Raw genomic sequence first — 19,631 nt, 5'->3', positions numbered from 1 at the left:
ACAGAGTTGGTTTGTTTTAAGCCAGTTTTTGAGGTGGGCCTTAAAAGTGTTGTAAGTGGTACCATGCATTGTACAGGGTACGTTATTCCAGATGTTACTATCCTTATATCTGATAGCTGATATCTGCTGATGACTGTTTGGAACAGTCTCAAATCTCTTATGTCACATCTTTGTTGACAACACACAACAATAATGGGATGGGACTTCATGCCACCAATCCTGTTGTAAAGGGGGTGGAGGTTAAAAAAAAACACTCCTCTGTCATACTTCTGCTTCACTCTTCACTGGCTCCATCATTCAGCCTTCAGTCACTGACAGGTGCAGCAGGTTATTCTGAAACCACCAGAAACTTGACTTGAGCAGAGGACATGAGCATGGATCACGGGAGTCAGGTAAGCCCAGACCAGTCTGCATTAGTGTTGCTTCTTATACTGTCCTTTGGTTTGACTGATCCATATTCTGCTTTTCAGACTTGCCTTTCCCCTGGTTCCCTGTTTTAAATGTTTTTACATCAAAACTACAAAGAGGCAGTGTCTGGGTTAATACCCTAATTGTCTCAAGGCAAAATAAATCATTTTTATACTTGTAGTGACACTCATACTGGTCAACATGAATGCCCTCTGCAAAAAGCAATGTGAGTTGGTTTAGAGAGTTATGAAAAAAGTTTTCAACTTCACTTCTGTTTCTGCCAAAACATACAAATGTCATTTTTATTCTAGACACTGAAAGCCAATAAAGCTGCACGGCTATTGTTTGCTTGCATGGCGGACACAAGATCATTGAAAGACTTGGATGGCACTACTTAAAAAAAACATTTTTCATGTGTAATGCCTGAAAATCAAGTTTAATTTGACATCTGATGAACATTTGGAAAATCTGAAGATGAGCTGCAGCCTTGGCTATAAAGAATGGCAAGAAATATCAGCATCAACTCCTTGACAGTTCATTCTTTCTTCTTTGCAGAGCGCTTGGAAGACCGAGAAGATGCAGATCCATTTGATTTTGGTGGGTCTGCTCTTTTTCTGCAGCCTCCCCTTCAGCCATGGTAATACATACTCTTTGTTATTCCAGTAATTGCCTGATTTATCTCTTACTATGTGTTAGTTTAATGTGCTCATGTCAAATGTCTCTGTGCCTCTCTTTTTTCTTCAGCATGTAGAGAAGATCTTTTGGTGAATGTGAATTTCCCAGGACAAGACATAACATTTCACTATGCCCCTGATGCAAAGTTCTGTCAGAAGTTGTGCACCCAATACCCAAAGTGTTTCTTCTTTACCTTTTATCGAGACACCTGGACCAGAGACAACAAGTATGACACCCCCTAGCCCATTATGACACCAGAATGATAAATAAATAATGTTCATGTTTTGTTTTTCGCTCCTATCTGCATCACCTACCGAGGAATCTTATATAGACAGGTGTGTCTTTACCTAACATCTAATGAGTCTTATTGACCAGAGATGGATTCCAGTCCATCTTCTCCAGCATGATCAAGAAAAATCTCTTTTTCAAGACAAACTAAGAAGGATCTGAATACTTATGTCTACAGTATGTAATCCTTCAGTTTTTCCTATTGTTTATAGAATAATCTGTATCTTTCTGCAGGAAGTTCTACTGCTATCTCAAATTCTCTGCCTCTGGAGAGCCCAGTGCCCAGACACCTCTAAATGGTGTCACCTCGGGCTTTTCTCTCAGAAACTGCAGCACAGAGAAACGTAAGTTCACAAACATTTTAATCCATAATGAAAACTATTTAATACCTTGTGAGGTATGGTTTTGTTCTCTCTAACTCTTTCTGTCTGTCTGCTGGGCTGTCTTTCTGCCAGAATATTGCCTGTCTAAAGTGTACAACGACGTGGCCTTCTTGGGGACAGACTACAAATTCTTGTTCACGTCCTCCTATGAAGCGTGTCAGAGGGTGTGCACACGGGATCCTTCATGCCAGTTCTTTACTTTCATGCATGGAAACTACACAATATTGAAAATAAGGTAAAAGTTACTTTGTGGTTTGTCATGTTTTTGAGATATGAGGGGGAAGTCATTTACTGAAATAAAGCTGGGTATCCATTATGGATTTATTATGGATTATGATGTAGCCAAAATCATTAACCAGAAAACACTGATACATCTTGAAAACAGGGCTCAGTGGTCAAGCTTCATAATGAGACATGAACTGGGACTTTGATGAATCCATCCAATGCCCTGCCATTTCTGTTTCAGACACAAATGTCATCTTAAATACAGCATGTCGGTACCAAGGATTCCCAGTGTGAAGACTCTGTCTAATGTAGTCTCTGGATTCTCCAACCAATCAAACATATTCAAAAAGTTTACAAACTTTACAAACGGTACGCAGTGTTGTAGCATTAATAAAACACCCTGCAGGTTGTTGTATGCACATCCTAATTGTGTTGCCTGTGTTTTGTTCAGCATGTTCACCCAAATTCATGACGTCCAATTTGGAATTGGAAGGAACGACCGTGCAGTCCCTGCCTGCTGTCTCTGATGAGCACTGTCAGGCACTGTGCTCTGAGCATCCATGCTGTACCGTCTTCTCATTTACCAGGTAGTGTGTGCAAAACACACTGATTCAGAGTCAAACAAAGACAGCACAAAATATCCTGGATTATACTGTAAAATGGAACAATATCTAATTCTGTGGTAATTTCATTTTTGTTACTTTTGCAGCGCTACCAAGACATGTAACTTGACAAGCAATACAGAAGTGACCACTGCGGCGAGCACGGGCACCAAATCTGGGCTTCCAGTGTACGAGTGTCTGATGAACATCAGTATGTATCACTAATCAACGTTAAGACTGTTAGACAGGACATAACGTCAATAGATCAGCACAGACCATCTAAGAAGTGTTTTAGTTGAACACAGATATTCACAGTCCCCAGATTATGAATACAAAGACTAAGACAAAGGCCAAAATCATTTAGAGCAGATGAACATGTATCAATTTTCACAATGGTTAATGGAGAGTTTCTGTAACATATTCATTCTGTGCCTTTCTGCTAACAGCCTGGGTGACGACTCAACATACTGATGTAGACTTCAAAGGTTGTGGCTTTCGAACTGTGCAGAACACTAATGATGCTAACGCCTGTCAGGAGGCCTGTAATGTAGACCGTAACTGTCAGTTCTACACCTACATCAAAAACACCTTCAGTGACACTGCTCAGAGGTACAGTATTCTTAATGCATGTATGCTAACTTGAATAAAACATTGTTGCTATTGAGTCATCTAGAGTTGTATAATTATAACTGTATTCATGTTGGTTGTATTTTCCCAGGAAAAGCTGCTATCTTAAGCGTGTCATCACCTTGCCTGCTCCTCTCAAAGTTAGCGCGCTGCAAAACGCCGTGTCTGGTTTCTCCAAGAACATCTGTGTGTGAAGCGACGGAAACAGAATTGGAGGCATAAAGATGCTGATACAAGCATCTTCAGGTTCTGTTATAAAAGCATACTAAGACCTATGTTTTTATTCCTGCATTTAGTTCATTCTCACATTTTTAATTTAATCTTTTATTTTACTTTCTTATTTCATTATTATATATTTTCCTATGTTTTAGCCTGTTAACACTTTTTCTCACTTCCCCCAGTGTTTTCGCATAATGTTATGATAGTTTTCCCTCCTGCTTTTAGAACATATTCCCTGTTTTTGTGTTTATGTTGTATTTGGTCTGTTAGGGTGATAATGTAGAAATCTCTTGGTTTGAATTTTGGTGATTTCACATACACTTGTGTTGGCTTCCCATGTAACCACAAAATATATACACACATACATGTACCATAAAATCAATAAAATCAAGTAAAGACACCAAGCAGTCTGTTCAAATCATTCTCCTTTCAAATCAGACATTTAACAGTCATTCTGAACTGTTAATCTTCCCCAAGACAGAGCACAGGGGGAGCTGTAAAACAGGCCTAATACATGTCAGGAAGTCAAAGAGGCTATAAACTTTTTTTTTTTTCTAAAACATTTTGTGACCTGTGAATCAGCCTTATGCTGTCATATTCCTCCAGGGCCCTCTCTAACACGATGATAGATGCAAATATCCTCCTAATTCGTACAATGTGTGTGTTCATACAATGTTCGTATAATATGTGTATGTTTCTATATTTACTTTTATTTATTTGACAAGTAATATTATTCCCCCCCTTTTACTGTTTGGTTTTTGTTTGTTTGTTTTATTTCCCATTCGTCTTAGAGGAAATGCTCCTTGTTTTTGTATTTGTGAAACAAAAAATGTGTGAACTTCTGGTTTACATTCTGTTATGGAACTAGAGCTGACACAATAATGTATGGTGATTTTCTTAGACTCATTAAATAATAATAATAATAATAATAAAAACTACCTTCCTGAGACACATAAAGATGTTGATTTCTTTATGTATGCTTTTTGTACACATCCTTTCCTCACCTGTGAGACATAGCTACAGTACATGAGACATTTATAGATCTTTTGATTTTGTGTCAAAAAACAAACAAACAAACAAAAAAACGTTTCCCCAAGACATTTATTACTTGCGTACAGGATTAACCAAGACAGCATTTAGGTCATTCTCTGATTCAGACGCCCTACACATAAATCTATGCATCAGATTGCGCAGAACAGCAGAGCAGGGTACCCCGACACTGACAAACATATGGCTTGGAGCTTCTTGAGGCTCTCAGCAGTAGCCTCATGCTGTAAGCCACCATGAGCTTTCTTATACTACCTTGTTTATAGCGACACCGCAGATGGGCAGTGTACAAGGGTGTGCAATATGCTTTAAAAAGTGAGATCTTTACAGATACAGAGCACATGCTAAACTTACGACACAGTGTTTGCTTGTGTATAGAGCTTGCGACGCTGCCTGTATCTTTATCGTCCGACAAGTCATTAGCAATAATATGCAAATATTTAATCTCGCTGTGAGTGCAGTGCCAGACAGATGGAAGTCAGGGAATTGGTTGACTGTCTATCTTCTCTACTTCTAACAATCATGATTTTACCCTTTACAGCATTGTACTTTATGTCAAAGTCAGCACCATACTGTGTGCAAGTTCTCAATGTTGGAGACCAGCACTGTCAGGGCTGAAGAGGACCAGGTCGTCTGTGTACAACCCTACAACCTGCACCACATGCATTCAATATCAGAGACAAATCATTCATGTACATATGGGAGACAGGATTCGGCCCTGGCGGACACCATTGGTCACATGGAAGGGATCAGATGTTACATTCCCCCATCTCATTCGCATTGTCTGATGCAAGTACCAATAGGGACCCCAACTTTAGACAATTTAAAAAATAACATCACATGATTAAAGGGATAGTTCACCCAAAATTCAAATTTCCCTCATTATCTATTCACCCTCATGTCAACTAAGAGCTGTGAGAATTTCCAGAGTCCTCCGTGCCTTACGGGGGGGGGGGTCCGCGCAGCAGTATTTGTCCATATAATGGTTGTGAATGGATACCACTTTTCTTTGTCCAAAAAGACACACCAAAAAACATCCAAATACCTCCATACTGCTCGTCTGTAATGTCCCTCTTGTATTGAAGCCCCGACATGAGAAATTGTTCCGAAAAAAATTAAATAAGTATATATTTTAAGCTTGTTTGTAGCGGAAGCTCCCAGTGTCTCAGTTCACTGCTCTTCCTGTGTCAGTGCAAATCTCACGTGATTTGCACTGACCGGCGGAACAATTTCTCATGTCGGGGCTTTAATACAAGAGGGACATTACAGACGAGCAGTATGGAGGTATTTGGATGTTTTTTGGTGTGTCTTTTTGGACAAAGAAAAGTGGTATCCATTCACAACCATTATATGGACAAATACTGCTGCGCGGACCCCCCCCCCGTAACTCCAAGAAGGCACGGAGGACTCTGAAAATTCTCACAGCTCTTATTCGACATGAGGGTTAGATAATGAGTGAAATTTGAATTTTGGGTGAACTATCCCTTGAACACGGTCGAATGCTTTAGATGCATCGATGAAGCACAAGAACATTGTAAAATTTTGCCAATTGTATTTAGACATCAAATTATTTCTATTTTAAATTAGGGACTGACTGAGGCTGCCAGTTGTATCAAATGTATTCTGCTATTATGTTGTACTTTGTTGTGTAATTTTACATGATGCCCAGAGATCACCTTCACTGATGTAAATGAAGCGGACAATGTAGCTAGAACATGTGGCTAGATAGATAGAACAGATCCATCCTGTGAGCGAGGACAACTATACTGTCCTGTATCTGAGTGTAGGTGTGTCTGGTATGTGACCTATGACTACATGTAACTTGGAAGATATCCACTCAGGGTGGTGGTGCAGGTCTGTTCCGAGTTTAAGGTCACATGCCAGACACACCTACACTGCAGGTATAGGACAGTATAGATGTCCTCACTCACGTCACCGGATGTTGTCACCTGATGGAGAATTATAGGCATAATAGCTGCCTGTCATGAAACAGGTTTTTAGTGTTAAACATATAATTATAAACTGATAATCAGCAACATTTCCTACACCAGCAAAACCCTTCATGTTGCAGTAGTGCAACCTGTACACATCGCGTTTTTGCTTGTAGGACTTTACAGTGCAACATAATTACAATAAATCATAACAACTTTATTCATAAGGCACTATTCTAAACAAAGTTGTTAAAACTACTGAAATGTTGCACCTGTGTGTCAACCTGCCCTCGGGTTACCATGGTGATTTGAGATTTAACTGAGAGAGATTCAATTACGATTACGGCTTACGATTTATAGTAAAATATCCTAAATGTAATCACATACAGTAAAAGTACCCGTCTGCGTGTGTGTCTGTGTACGTGTGTGTGTGTGTGTGTGTGTGTGTGTGTGTGTGTGTGTGTGTGTGTGTGTGTGTGTGTGTGTGAGAGAGAGAGGTTTTAGGAAACAGTGACATCGCACCGCAGACCAACATCTCAATCAGAAACATATAGTTGGTGAAAATCTTCAAGTTGACAAACCAATAAGAAATTTGTTCTCCATCTGATACCCAGAATAGAACCAACAATGTCAGGTGGAATTTGCTGGAGGATGAAATTTGAAAATGAGGTCCACGCTGTGACGCCTGGGGCACATGGAGAGTGAGTTTACTGCATCATTTTAGATTTAAATGTGTCACATCCAGAAGCAGAAATGAAGAAATAAATACATAAATATTAAGATAACCAATAAAAATATTTTACAATGGGTATTTGAGATAAATATAGTATTCATATATCCAGAGGATGTATGTATATACAATGGCATGCAAAAGTTTGGGTACCATTGGTCAACATTTCTGTTAATGTGAACAGTTAAGCAAGTGGAAGATGAAATGATCTCGAAAAGTTATAGAGTTACATGACACATTCCCCTTTATAGCCCCACCTTTGGCAACTATCACAGCATGTAAATAGTAAATAGCTGTCTGATATATTGGTCAAAGTTATCTGAGAACTCAAGTTTCCCATTCTTTTGCAGGGTGCTGCTTTGTTTCCCTTTGTCACTCTAAAATTGTAGAAAACAAAAATAACACACTGATAAAATAAAATATTGCAAAAGAGTGTTTCATGTTTAACATCATTTCATCTTCCACTTGCTGAACTGTTCACATTAACAGAAATTTTGACCAATGGTGGCCAAACTTTTGCATGTCACCGAATATTATCTCCTTACAGAATGTGCCTGTGACATCTATACTGTCCTGTACTGGAACGTCTGTGACCTATGACTAAGTGAAACTTGGAAAATAACTGCAGGGTGGTGGAGAAAAGGTCTGTTCCAAGTTTAACTTAATTATAGGTCACATACCAGACACACCATGCACTCAGGTACCGGACAGTATAATTGCTGGAGGGTGGAATTTAAGAATGAGGTAGGCATACATCAGAGATGCAGAACACATTTATTTACACATACAGAGGCAGAAATGTGGAAATACAGAAATAACAACAAATAAATAAACATCAAGATAAAGAAACATTAACAAACATATTTTACAATGAATATTATTTGAGATAAATATCTTCATATATCCAGAGGATGTGTATGTGTGATGATAATATATCTCTTTAGAACAGATCAAGTGAGTGAAAACATCTCTACCTGAGTGTAGGTGTGTGTGGTATGTGTCCTGTTTGGATGATACCTGCTCAGGGTGATGGAGCAGGTCTGTTCACTTGGTTATAGGTCACATACCAGACACACCTACACTTACAGGACGGTATAGATGTCCACACACTCACGTCATCTGATGGTGTCAGCTGAGTGTGTGATGGACATGGCTTCCTGTTATGAGGCAGGTTTCTGTTAAACTTCTAATTATAAAGTGATAATCAGCAACATTTCATACACTAGTGACACCCTTCATGCTGCAGTAGTGCAACCTGTACACATAGCCTTTTTGCCGCTATGACTTTCCAGCATAACAACAAATAATAATAACGTCATTTATGTAGCACTTTTCCAAAACAAAATTACAAAATTGCTGACATTATGCTATGCAATGTTATGTCAGTCTACCCATCTGTCTGTGTAAAACACCTGAGGGTCAGCCTGCCCTCAGAGGTTACCATGGTAATTTCACCTGCCGAGTCTTTACTGAGTGAGATTCAGTTGAAATTCACATCTTAAACCCAGACATACACCTAAAACAACTTAAAATGTGCATCTGCCTCTGCGATGGTCTCACATTTGAGCTTATTATGACAAAACAGTAGCTCCTATCAGAATAAGAAGCAGACTGTCACTGAACATGCTGATGTGTTTTTAGTTTCCCATAATAAATAATTTGAAAGCCCATGAAAGTTCAAACAAAATGCACTTCTGCTTTTCTTAGGAAAAGGGCTCCAAATTTTGTATCGCAGATACTGGGCAGCTGGATGGAACTAGCCTCACTCACAGGCTCATTGTTTGAATCCTATTGGCTCTGCTTGTTTAAGCACATTGTGAGAGAGATGATAGGCTTGTCTGTGAGGGGAAAAACTGTTTACAAGTGTTCAACTTCAGGCTCAAAAGGATAATAGCAAATCACTGCAAATGATTAAAAAATAATAATAATACAGGGGCATGGTAAAGCTCACTGGGTTGAGCAGGAGCCCCATATACAGAGGCTATAGTCCTCACTCGGTTTGAATCCCCTTTGCTGCATGTCATTCCCCCATTTCCTGTCTCTCTATGACTATCCTATCAATTAGGCATAAAAGCCCTCCAAAGTACTTTAAAAAATGAAATAATAATATACAAGCATAATTAATACTGAGGCATACTGTAGCCTAAATGGAAATCTGCAACCCTGATTACATAGGGTGCGCAGTAAATTGTAATCGCTGTATGAACACAGCAAACAAAACACAGCTACTACCTTTTTCTTTTAGGTGTTCTAGTTTCCCTTTTTAAAAAACAAAAAAACAAACAGAAACATATATTTCAAAGATTAACTCTGACACAGTGGAAAAATTAGTTGCAGTCTCAGTGTCTGAGTTATTTTTGTTACGTCCCAAAACCTCATTATTTTTGTTCCCACTTGCCCATATTTCATCAACTGCACATTGAGACCAGAGTTAATGCAAAGTATCAATTAGCCACGCATTTGGCTTTGCTAATCTCTGTTGATACAAATAGCTAGAGATGCAGTTCATAAAAAATATACTATGTATTTAAATAAGACATGGTGTTTCCCTGAGTTACAGAGGATGATGGGTTGGGGGTTAACATGTTTGGACGCGTTGGCAACAGTCTCAACTCTCTTATGTCACATCTTTGTTGACAACACACAACAATAATGGGATGGGACTTAATGCGACCAATCCTGGTGTAAAGGGGGTGGAGGTTTTGCTGTCATACTTCTGCTTCACTCTTCACTGGCTCCATCATTCAGCCTTCAGTCACTGACAGGTGCAGCAGGTCATTCTGAAACCACCAGAAACTTCACTCTGCTGTGGGGCTCTGGATCTGGGATCAGTCTGGAGGAGAAGAACCTGCAGGGCTGCAACCAAAAACTGCAATTCTCTATTCTACACTCGTTTCACAAGGTAACAACAGCACTTCTGACTGTGATGCTTTATTTGGTGTAGGCTACTTGTAGTCAGTTCAAGTTACAATGTGTTGTGTTGGACTGGATCAGTGAATAACAATCAAAGTGTGATAGCATGTTTGCAGTAATTGTTTGATGAAATAACCTGGCATTCATTTTCTGCCATGCTTTAGAGCTGTCATACCTCTGCCAATTTTCGTGTCTTTTTTACTATCAACAGCAATCCATAATCATTTTCAGATGAAACCATAACCCCCGGTCATACTTTATCTTTGAAAGCACATTTTGATGTTTGGATATCAATAGGGTTGAGGTGAAAAACAAACCTCCTTTAAGTCCTGCACCTTTTACATTTCAACAGCAGAGGTCAGTAACTTAAGTAAACTGTTGCTTCTCACACTGTCCTCTGGTTTGACTCATCCATATGCTGGTTTACAGACTTGCGTTTCCCCTGGTTGACCAAGAATTGTCAACACAATATAGAAACTGAACATAAACTCTTAATTGGGATTTAAAAGGTTTTTACATCAAGACTACAAAGAGGCAATGTCTGGGTTAATGCTTCTCTTATAATGATACTGTGTGAGAGGATTCAGTGAGTTATGAAAAGTGGTCATCAAACTTAAGTTCTGTTGGTGCCAAAAAGTACAAATGCCATCTTTAATCATTTTAATCAGAGCTGCAGTGTGTAGTAATACCCGGGAATGAAGTTTAACTTTATATCTGAAGATGAGCTACAAAGCTTATGGCTGTAGAGACAGGCAAGAAATTTGTAACAACATTGTAGCATCAACTCTGTACTTCAATTTCACTAATAGATTAAATGTAAAAATGTTACAGAACAGGTCTTTGGCTTGCAGAGTCACCTTGGAGCTCTGAGAGCTCCTTGCCTCTGCATCAGCCACCGCCTGTACCGCTCTGCTCCTAAACTGGCCTGCCCTCCCTGTATGACCCAGCTTGCCCAATAGAAGCTGCCTTCATCAGCTCCTCTTCACTGCACAACCCCTTATACCATGTTGTTAATCCATGTTGTTTTCTTGTGTGTACACAACACCTATTGCTAGACTTAGTCTAACTGCAGCTGTGCTCCAGTGACTTTATTCCTCTCTGCAGAGCAATTGCAATACCAAGAAGATGCAGATCCATTTGATTTTGGTGGGTCTTCTCTCTTCTCTCTCTCTTGGCTTGAGTCAACTAGGTAAAAGAAACTCTACATTATTGTCATTTCATTAATTGCCTAATTTATCTCTTACAATGTGTTAGTCAGTTTATTACAGTGTATGCCCATGTCAAATGCCTGAGTCTCTTTTCCTTTTCTTCAGCATGTAATACAACTATTCAGAAGGACGTAGATTTCCCAGATTTCAACTCAGGATTCGGCTACTCTCCTGATGCAGAGCATTGTCAGAAGCTGTGCACCCAGGACGGAAGATGTCGCATCTTTACCTTTATTCGGGAGGAGTCGACCTTGACAGATCTGTATGACACTAACCCATGATGACATACACAGAACAGAATTTTTTTTTTTTTTTTTTACAAATTTTGTTTCAGAAAAGGGAGAAACTCAAGTGTTGACTTAAGGATCCTTTCCTCGGTTGAATCTTCTGCTTTTATTCTCCAGCTGGGCCACTCAAGGACATTCACAGAGTTATTGCTAAGCCACTCTTGGCTGTGTGCTTAAGGTCATTGTCCTGATAGAAAGTCAGAGAAAGTCATCTGCACTTTTTTCTTTCTTTTCAACTAATTCTAATCAGCTTCGAAGCTGGCTCACTGAGAGCCTCCTGTCTACCATGACGCCCAGATTGGTAGAATGCTGCATTAATGTTTGTTCTACTAGTAGTTTCTCCAGGATCTCTGGAGCTCAGGTAGAGACCTTCGGGTTCTTGGTCATTTCTCCCCATTTGCTCATTCTGTCAGGGCAGAAAGCTCCTTGAAGAGTCCTGGTTGCTACAATATCTACAATATAACAGTTTTTGTCCCCTTCCCTCCTCCTTGTGTTATGTTTTTTGCTCTGATCTGCATCACCAACTGAGGGATCTTATGTAGACCGGTGCGTCTTTCCCAAACATAGCTATTCAGTGTAGTTGACCACAGGTGACATTCAGTCCATCATCGCCAACATGACCAAGAGTAATCTCTTTTTCAAGAGGAAGCTAAGAAGGATCTAAATACTTATGTCAATGTAATCCACTGGTTTTTCCTTTTGTCTATATGATAATCTGTATCTCTCTGCAGGCACTATCAGTGCATCTTCAAGTTCACTGAGAATGGAGAGCCAGGCAGAAAAGATGTCCTAACTGGTGTCACCTCTGGTTATTCTCTCAAACCCTGCTCAACGGAGGACCGTAAGTTCACCAACATTTCAACACCATTATGGAAATTGTTTAATAGTTGATGTGATTTTGTTCTCTCTAAGTCTGTCTTTCTGTCTTTCTGTCTTTCTGTCTGTCTGTCTGTCTGTCTGTCTGTCTGTCTGTCTGTCCGTCTGCTGTCTCTCTGCCAGTCCTTTGTCTGTCTAAAGTGTACCCCAGCCTTGAGTTCCTGGGGACAAACTACACATCCTTGGTCACGGCCACCTCTGAAGAATGTCAGAGGGTGTGCACACGGGACCCTTTTTGCCAGTTCTTTACTTATGTAAATGAAAACTTCACAAAATCGGAAGAAAGGTAAAACTGGATATCATGTTACTTTGTTGTTTGTCATCTTTATAAGGTTAAAGGGGAAGTCAATGGCTGAAATAAAGTAGGGCATGTCAATGTATATGATGTGGAGAGAGAGGTCTGCTATGCAGCCAAGGTCATTAACAGAAACCACTGATACATCTTGAGAACAGGGCTCAGTGGTCAAGCTTCATAATATTTGGAACCTACATTTTCCCACAGTTTAGCTTGATAGCATGTTTCGTTACAGTAATATTGTTCGCTCACTCACCCCTAAGCTTATAATGCTGGTTTTCTGTTCAAAAACTTCTTGTCCAAGCTGCGATAACCCCGGTGATGTCACAGTGATATCATGTGGGTTATTTTCACAGATGTGACAAAACCTCTCCAGAACCACAGACATGCCTCTCAAGTTTTCAACAGGAATTGGGACTTTGATGAATCCATCCAATGCCCTGCCATTTCTGTTTCAGATACAAATGTCATCTTAAATACAGCATGTCGATCCCAAGGGCTCCCATTGTGGCCACTCTGGCTGATGTAGTCTCTGGATACTCCAACAAATCGAACATATTTAAAAACTTTACAAACGGTACGCAGTGTTGTAGCATCAATAAAACACCCTGCAGGTTGTTGTGTGCACGCATCCTAATGTGTTGCCTGTGTTTTGTCCAGCATGTGAGAGCACATTTTTTCCAGACACTGAGATCCAAGGAAACAGCTTCCAGTCCCTGCCTGCTGCCTCTGCTGAGAACTGTCAGGCACTGTGCTCTGCTCATCCATGCTGTACCTATTTCTCATATGAAAAGTAGGTCTGAGAGTCAAACAATGACGGCACAAACTGAAACGACAAAGTGCTAAATTACTGTAAATTGGAACGATATCTAAATCTGTGGTATTTTCATTTTTTGTTATTTTTGCAGTGCTACCTTCACATGTAACATGAAGAACAATACAGATAAACTGATTACACAAGCCAAAACGGGATTCTATTCTGGGCTTCCAGTGTACGAGTGTCTGATGAATAGCAGTATGTATCACTAATCAACATTTAACTAATGTAACTATTAATTATTAATCTAACTAATCAACTGTTAGCCAGGACATAACATCAGTAGAGCAGCACAGACTATCTAAGAAGTGTTTTGGTTGAACACAGATATTCACAGTCCCCAGATAATTCATACAAAGACTAAGAAAAAGACCAAAATCATTTATGAACATTTATCAATCCATTGTTTCACTATAGAGAGTTTCTGTAGCATATTAATTGTGTGTCTCTCTGCCAACAGGCTGGTTGAAGCCTCAATATACTGATGTAGACTTTTTCGGGTTTGACCTTAAAGTGATTACAAAGGAGTCTGCTGACGAGTGTCAGGAGGCCTGTGATACAGACCGTAACTGTCAGTTCTACACCTACGTCAAAGACAGCTTCAGTGTCGCTGGGCAGAAGTACAGTATTCTTAATACATGCATGCCAACTTGAAAACATAGCTGCCATTGAGCCATTTAGAGTAGTTGAATGATTAGAACTGCATTTATGAACTGATGTTGATTTTATTTTTCAGAAAGGATTGCAATTTGAAGAGTGCCATCACCATGCCTGCTCCTGAAAAAATTCAGAAAGTAGACAATGTTGTGTCTGGTTTCTCCCTGAACATCTGTGTGTGAAGTGTCACAGAGACGGAATTACAGGTATTAGGAGGGTAATCAGTAATTTATAAATCTCTTGCTTTGAAATTGGCAATGGGACGATGCGACAGTTGTTTTGGTAATATTTAGACTTATTTTAGGGATGTGTGGTTAAACTTTTGTGTATGGCACTTTGTTAATAACGTGATTCATCCCTCCCTCCTTTTCTTTTTTTATATACAGTATTTATTTTATTTTTATTTACTTATTTTTTATATTGTGGAAGTTCATTATGTCCGAATGTAGTAGCTATTTAGTTTTCCTTTTTTCTTTTCCAAGACAAGAAGTTGTTTCTCATACCTTGTTAACAGTTTTGGCATGTTCTTCCGCCTTCTTCAGAACTGTCACCGTGATGTCAGACGGCAACAGACGGTGACGTGCCTTATCAGCTTGTGTTACGGAGGCGTGACCTTGCTCCTGCAGGACGGTGCTCCAGGTGTGTGACAGCGTGTAGGCTCCCTCATCCCGGTTCATAGTCCTGTGGGCACGTTTTCTGATCTCCTCCGCCTCCATAATCCATCGTTGGTATCTGTTTTCTTCTGCGTGTATGACTCTGGCCTTCTCCCAGTTCATTAGCCTATGTGGTTTTGTCTTGTCTTGTTTTATTATTTTTCGTTTGTTTTGCACCCTACTTAACTATGTATGATTCTTTTGGAAGGTAAAGGTATTTTCAGTTGTCTGTTTATCTCTGCAAGGTCTTTGGAAGACTACATTAGAATTTCATGTTTCTCTGTGAATTCACATATCTGCCCTAATTGGATGATTTGTCTTTGATCTATATGTTTGTTCAAATGTTAAAATGGGAAAAACTTAACAAATAAAGTATTTAAAAAAAAAGCCAAAACAAAACAAAAAGACATGCTTTCACATTTATCTATTTTATGCTTTTTTCAGGCTTTTTTCTCAGTAAAAGTTTGATCACCCCTTGATAAAACTGACCTCTGGGACCTAAAGCAAGTTGTTCCACTAACACAGTGCACACCAATCCAATCAAAACTGACTCAATACAGACTTGCTCTTTCCTGGTCTGACAAAACCAATACACAGATAAAACAGGGAACCCGAGTATTGATTTAGGCCCCGTTTATATGTAGGGTGGATTCGCCTAATGTGGGACACTTAAGCTTAAATGGGTGTAGGTCTTCCTATAGCAAAAGAAAGTTAATGTAAATGTGGTCTCACACAAGCTGTGATATTGCATTATCAAAATCACATGACATCTCAAATGTCCAATCATAGATTTGGGAGGGACAGCCTTCAAACCGGAGGCACCCTGTGTGAAGACCACCAAAATGCTAGTTACTTAGGGTTTGGACAAAAATAATGTTAAGGCCATAATTTATTAAAAAAAAACAAAATTATTGCAATTTTTTGTCAAAATGTGTTTATAATATGCTGATGCATTAAAATATATCTTAATATGGTGTAACCATTCTCAATATTTAGCATTTTGATCAACATTTCTACTGTCCCACTTTAGGAAACATGCCTTCCTAAAGCGGGACAGGTGGTTTTTCCTAATGTGGGACAGTGCTTTTCCAGGTAAAACTAATAGGTTGAACAATAACAATGATTGTTTACATGGTTTTATTGTTATAATGCATTGTTTTGAATATTTTACAACAAAATAAAATTATATTTATTAACTGGAAGTGGTCATAATACTGTTAAAGGGGTAAATGGCTCTGATTTTTTTTCTTTCTTGTTTCTAAATCTTGTCTTTTTTGATAATGTTCATGAAAAATGTTGTGTTTAGAAGTAATCAAAGGATAGCACATTACTGATTAATTAAATGGAATGTATTTCAGATCACAGTGGCAAAAAAGAGTAAGGCAATGAGACAAAACCAGGGAAAGAAAACATGGGAAAAGAAAGGAAAATAATCAAGCAAGTGAACTCAACCAGTGGAAAAAAGACAGGATGAGGGGAGACATTACTGAATATAGGGGGATCACTGAGGATGGTGGTGTCCCACAATTGAGGTTGTTGACCACGGCTTGGAATGACCCTAGCGAAGGGTAAAAGGTCACATCCACCACACAATTGGTAGAAAACCATTAACACTATAGAAGATGAAGCAGAACTAGGACAATAAGTGATATTATTGAACACTGGTTTGCAATCTAGCATTTATCATGTAAATTAAGATGACTTTTAAACAGACTTTTTAGTGTCCCACATTAGGAGCATGACTGTCCCACATTAGGGAACAGAAATTGCCGCAAAAAACTTTGCAATCAGAGTTGAAATATGTATGGTACATTTCTTTTAGGAGTGTGATATCAGAATTTTCTCTTTGGATTCCATTAGATCACAACCTAAGGATTTCAGAATGGTACAGGATGTAGATTGAAAGTGTTTGCTTCATATCGCAAAATACACCAGAAGTCTAAATTGCAAAAAATGTCCCACATTAGGCGAATTCACCCTACCCAGTTATTTTTAAAAACGGAGACATTAACCATCATTTGCACCATCCGTTTACACGCAAACGGAGAAAACGCCCCTGCTTTTTAAAAAACTCCGGCCAGGGTGGAGATTTTGGAAAACTCCGTTTTCACGTTTGTAGTAAACGGAGAAAAACAGAGATTTGGGTAGCCGACGTCAGACCCTGACGTCTAACCGTAACCATATTACATAACTTAATAAAATAAATAAATAATAATAATGATAAAATTTAATGCAGACTGATGTGTTCATTGTAAAACATTTATTTGTAACATTAAATGGGGTGATTTCTGTAGCCTACAGAGTCCCGAGGCTGAGCTGCTCTTCTGTCCAATAACGTTAACGTTAGACACATGAAGCTTCACTTTTCATTCAAACAAACTGCTACTGCCACAATTGTTAGATTTCATCAATGAGACCAACATTTATCTCCTAGAAATAATTTAACCAGCCGGTGGTAAACCTCTAAAAACCTGCGGGTAAGTTAATTAGCGATCGTTTTGTACCCCGGGTGGACAACGGAGGTTGGCCGACCGAGCAGCATTGCAGAGCGGACACTGTCTCTGTGATGTCCCGGTCGTTGCTCCACAGGTGGAGCTTCACTTCTCCGAAGAAAAAAAAAGCTTCACCTCTCCGAGAAACATCGGAGCAAACTTCTAAACAGCCGTCATCTGGATAAACTGGCCGTATATTTGGCATCTAAACAGTTACTTTCTCGCATGAAAAAATATTAAAACTTTACACACAAGGAGGGCAAGTGACGTAGTTGTTGTTGTTGCTGTTGCTATCAGGTTGCTATGCGGGATCATGTGCGGGATTCTGATTGGCTGACGTGGGCTTGAGCTTCTCGCTACACTGCCACCTACAGGTTTGGCATGCTCTTGACGTAGTCCATGAGCCAGACCACCAATCGCAATCGAAAGGGTGGGCAAATTCTTGTTGCTATTTTATTATTCCTATATACAGTCCCTCCAGGATTTCGCGGGCTTTTTTTGTGATTGTTGCGGCCTAAAATGCCTGAATTTGCGGCCACATTTTGAAAAAATTGCGGTGCATGTTGCGATGTTTTAAGCCCTTTTGTTGCGATTAAATTGCGGGAGACAGCGAAAGTTGCAAAAAAAAAGTTGCAGTTTTGTTCTGAATAATTAAAAATCAAAGGAAAATTGAAAATTTTGAAATGTCACAAATTAATGTGATGTCATGTTATACCAGCAATTTTCCACTTGTTAAGAAAGGCACAGGAAAATTATATAGAGTTGAAAGTTGTTTTACTTTTAATTAAAATGTCTGTTTAAAAATCGTGGTAAAAGAACTGTTTTATTAAAACAGTCCAGTTTTTGAATAAAAAGGGGAGGGTGGCTACTCAAGTCCAGGGCCAGGGCTTTAGGATGGGGGAAGGGGCACCTGGCCGCCGGCTGCTCCGCTCCGGCCCTGCAGTGGCGCACTCACTGGATCCCCCCTCGGCGAGTGCTGCGGGGTTGACACAGCCTCGGGCGGTCAACCAGGACAACTCACACACTCAACACGTTCAACTCAGCTTGTGTTCCTTTACTTATCACTTTGTGCACGTTGTATCAAGTTTCTTGCCGTCAGCCCAGCCACGCCGTTCCTCCGTGGACTCACTTTCAACCACCGCTCCGTCCAGACTCGCTACTCTCTGCTGTGTAACTCGCGGAAAGCACCGACAATTGGTCCAATTTGCGGAAAAGTTGCGGTGATTGTACAAAATTGCAAGATCGCAAAAATTCGCGGGGATTGGCTGAATTTGCGTTAATTGTTGCGATCGCAACATCGCGAATTCCTGGAGGGACTGTATATATGTCCAGATTATTAATTGGTATGATAACCTTTGCACAAGAGTAGCTTAACAATATTTATCATGCATTCACTATTTTGACCATAAAAACGCTATACACCAATAGTGGCCATTCTCCGATGTTGCACATTTCATAATTTGTGTGCCACTACTGATGATTTAGAGAACCTTTGCAGTTCCAGAAAGGCCCTGCAGATAATATTTGTTTGCACCACTAGTTGGCGCTAATTCCACTGGGTGCACGAGGGAGCGAGGGGGAAAATCGGCTTTAATACTGCTGTTAGCAGGAAGTAGCAGAGAACTTTTGTGAAATCACATTATACAGGTAACATTTTTAATGGTTTAAGAAGGCTAAGATGTAGTGAGTAAAGATGACATTAATGTAGCCTGGCTAAATTGAACCAGCACAGGACACAAAAATATCTTCTGGGGTCTTTAATTCTGAACAGAAGAATATGGTGTACAAATAAAATAAATGATGCAAGTTTAAAACTCAACTGGCTGATAGTCTTCAGCTATATCTACAGTACTAGTAGAAACAAAAATCAGCGACACCACACTGTGCCTGGCACACGGGACGCTTACTGTAACTCTGTCTAGTCTGCTATAATCACTGGACAATGTCCGTAAACCTTAAGTAATTATCCTATTACAAAAGAGCACAAAAGTAAACAATGTAGACTCGCACCAAAGAGTACAAAACGTGTCTTAAGGTTCAGTACAAAAGAATAAAAATAATAAATCTACAGACTGCTATCAGAGTGTACAAAAATGTCCCTATAAGCAACAATAGAGTGCAAAGAATTAACTACAGTGGCTCGACCCTATAACACAAAGAGCCCACAAATTCACATTAAACACTCATACATTCACAGGTCAAAACATCACAACCAATGTGCAGTATTGTAATACATAACGTTACTGACTTGTGCATTTTTTCCGTAGGCCTAGCACCAACAGCACTGACGACGGCCTG

General features: G+C 39.6%; 2 protein-coding genes across 2 annotated transcripts; both read left to right on the top strand.

Annotated features, from left to right (window-relative positions):
- Window positions 1–926: 926 nt before the first annotated feature.
- On the top strand, window positions 927–3,630 carry LOC146978849 (coagulation factor XI-like). Its single transcript, XM_085790236.1, has 9 exons — window positions 927–1,045; window positions 1,153–1,309; window positions 1,606–1,715; window positions 1,827–1,989; window positions 2,221–2,348; window positions 2,431–2,566; window positions 2,689–2,792; window positions 3,028–3,190; window positions 3,300–3,630. The coding sequence occupies exons 1-9, from the start codon at window positions 985–987 to the stop codon at window positions 3,400–3,402; spliced, it is 1,125 nt and encodes a 374-aa protein (XP_085646362.1). The 5' UTR covers window positions 927–984; the 3' UTR covers window positions 3,403–3,630.
- A 3,469-nt stretch (window positions 3,631–7,099) lies between these two features.
- LOC146978848 (coagulation factor XI-like) lies at window positions 7,100–14,370 on the top strand. Its single transcript, XM_085790235.1, has 9 exons — window positions 7,100–7,106; window positions 11,362–11,518; window positions 12,275–12,384; window positions 12,543–12,705; window positions 13,173–13,291; window positions 13,375–13,507; window positions 13,623–13,729; window positions 13,992–14,151; window positions 14,268–14,370. The coding sequence occupies exons 1-9, from the start codon at window positions 7,100–7,102 to the stop codon at window positions 14,368–14,370; spliced, it is 1,059 nt and encodes a 352-aa protein (XP_085646361.1).
- Window positions 14,371–19,631: the final 5,261 nt, after the last annotated feature.

This window comes from Trachurus japonicus, chromosome 11 (genome assembly GCF_045865225.1).
Source record: "Trachurus japonicus isolate A0001 chromosome 11, Traja_1.0".
Classification (NCBI taxonomy): domain Eukaryota; kingdom Metazoa; phylum Chordata; class Actinopteri; order Carangiformes; family Carangidae; genus Trachurus; species Trachurus japonicus.
This window is presented reverse-complemented; position numbering and strand designations above follow the sequence as displayed.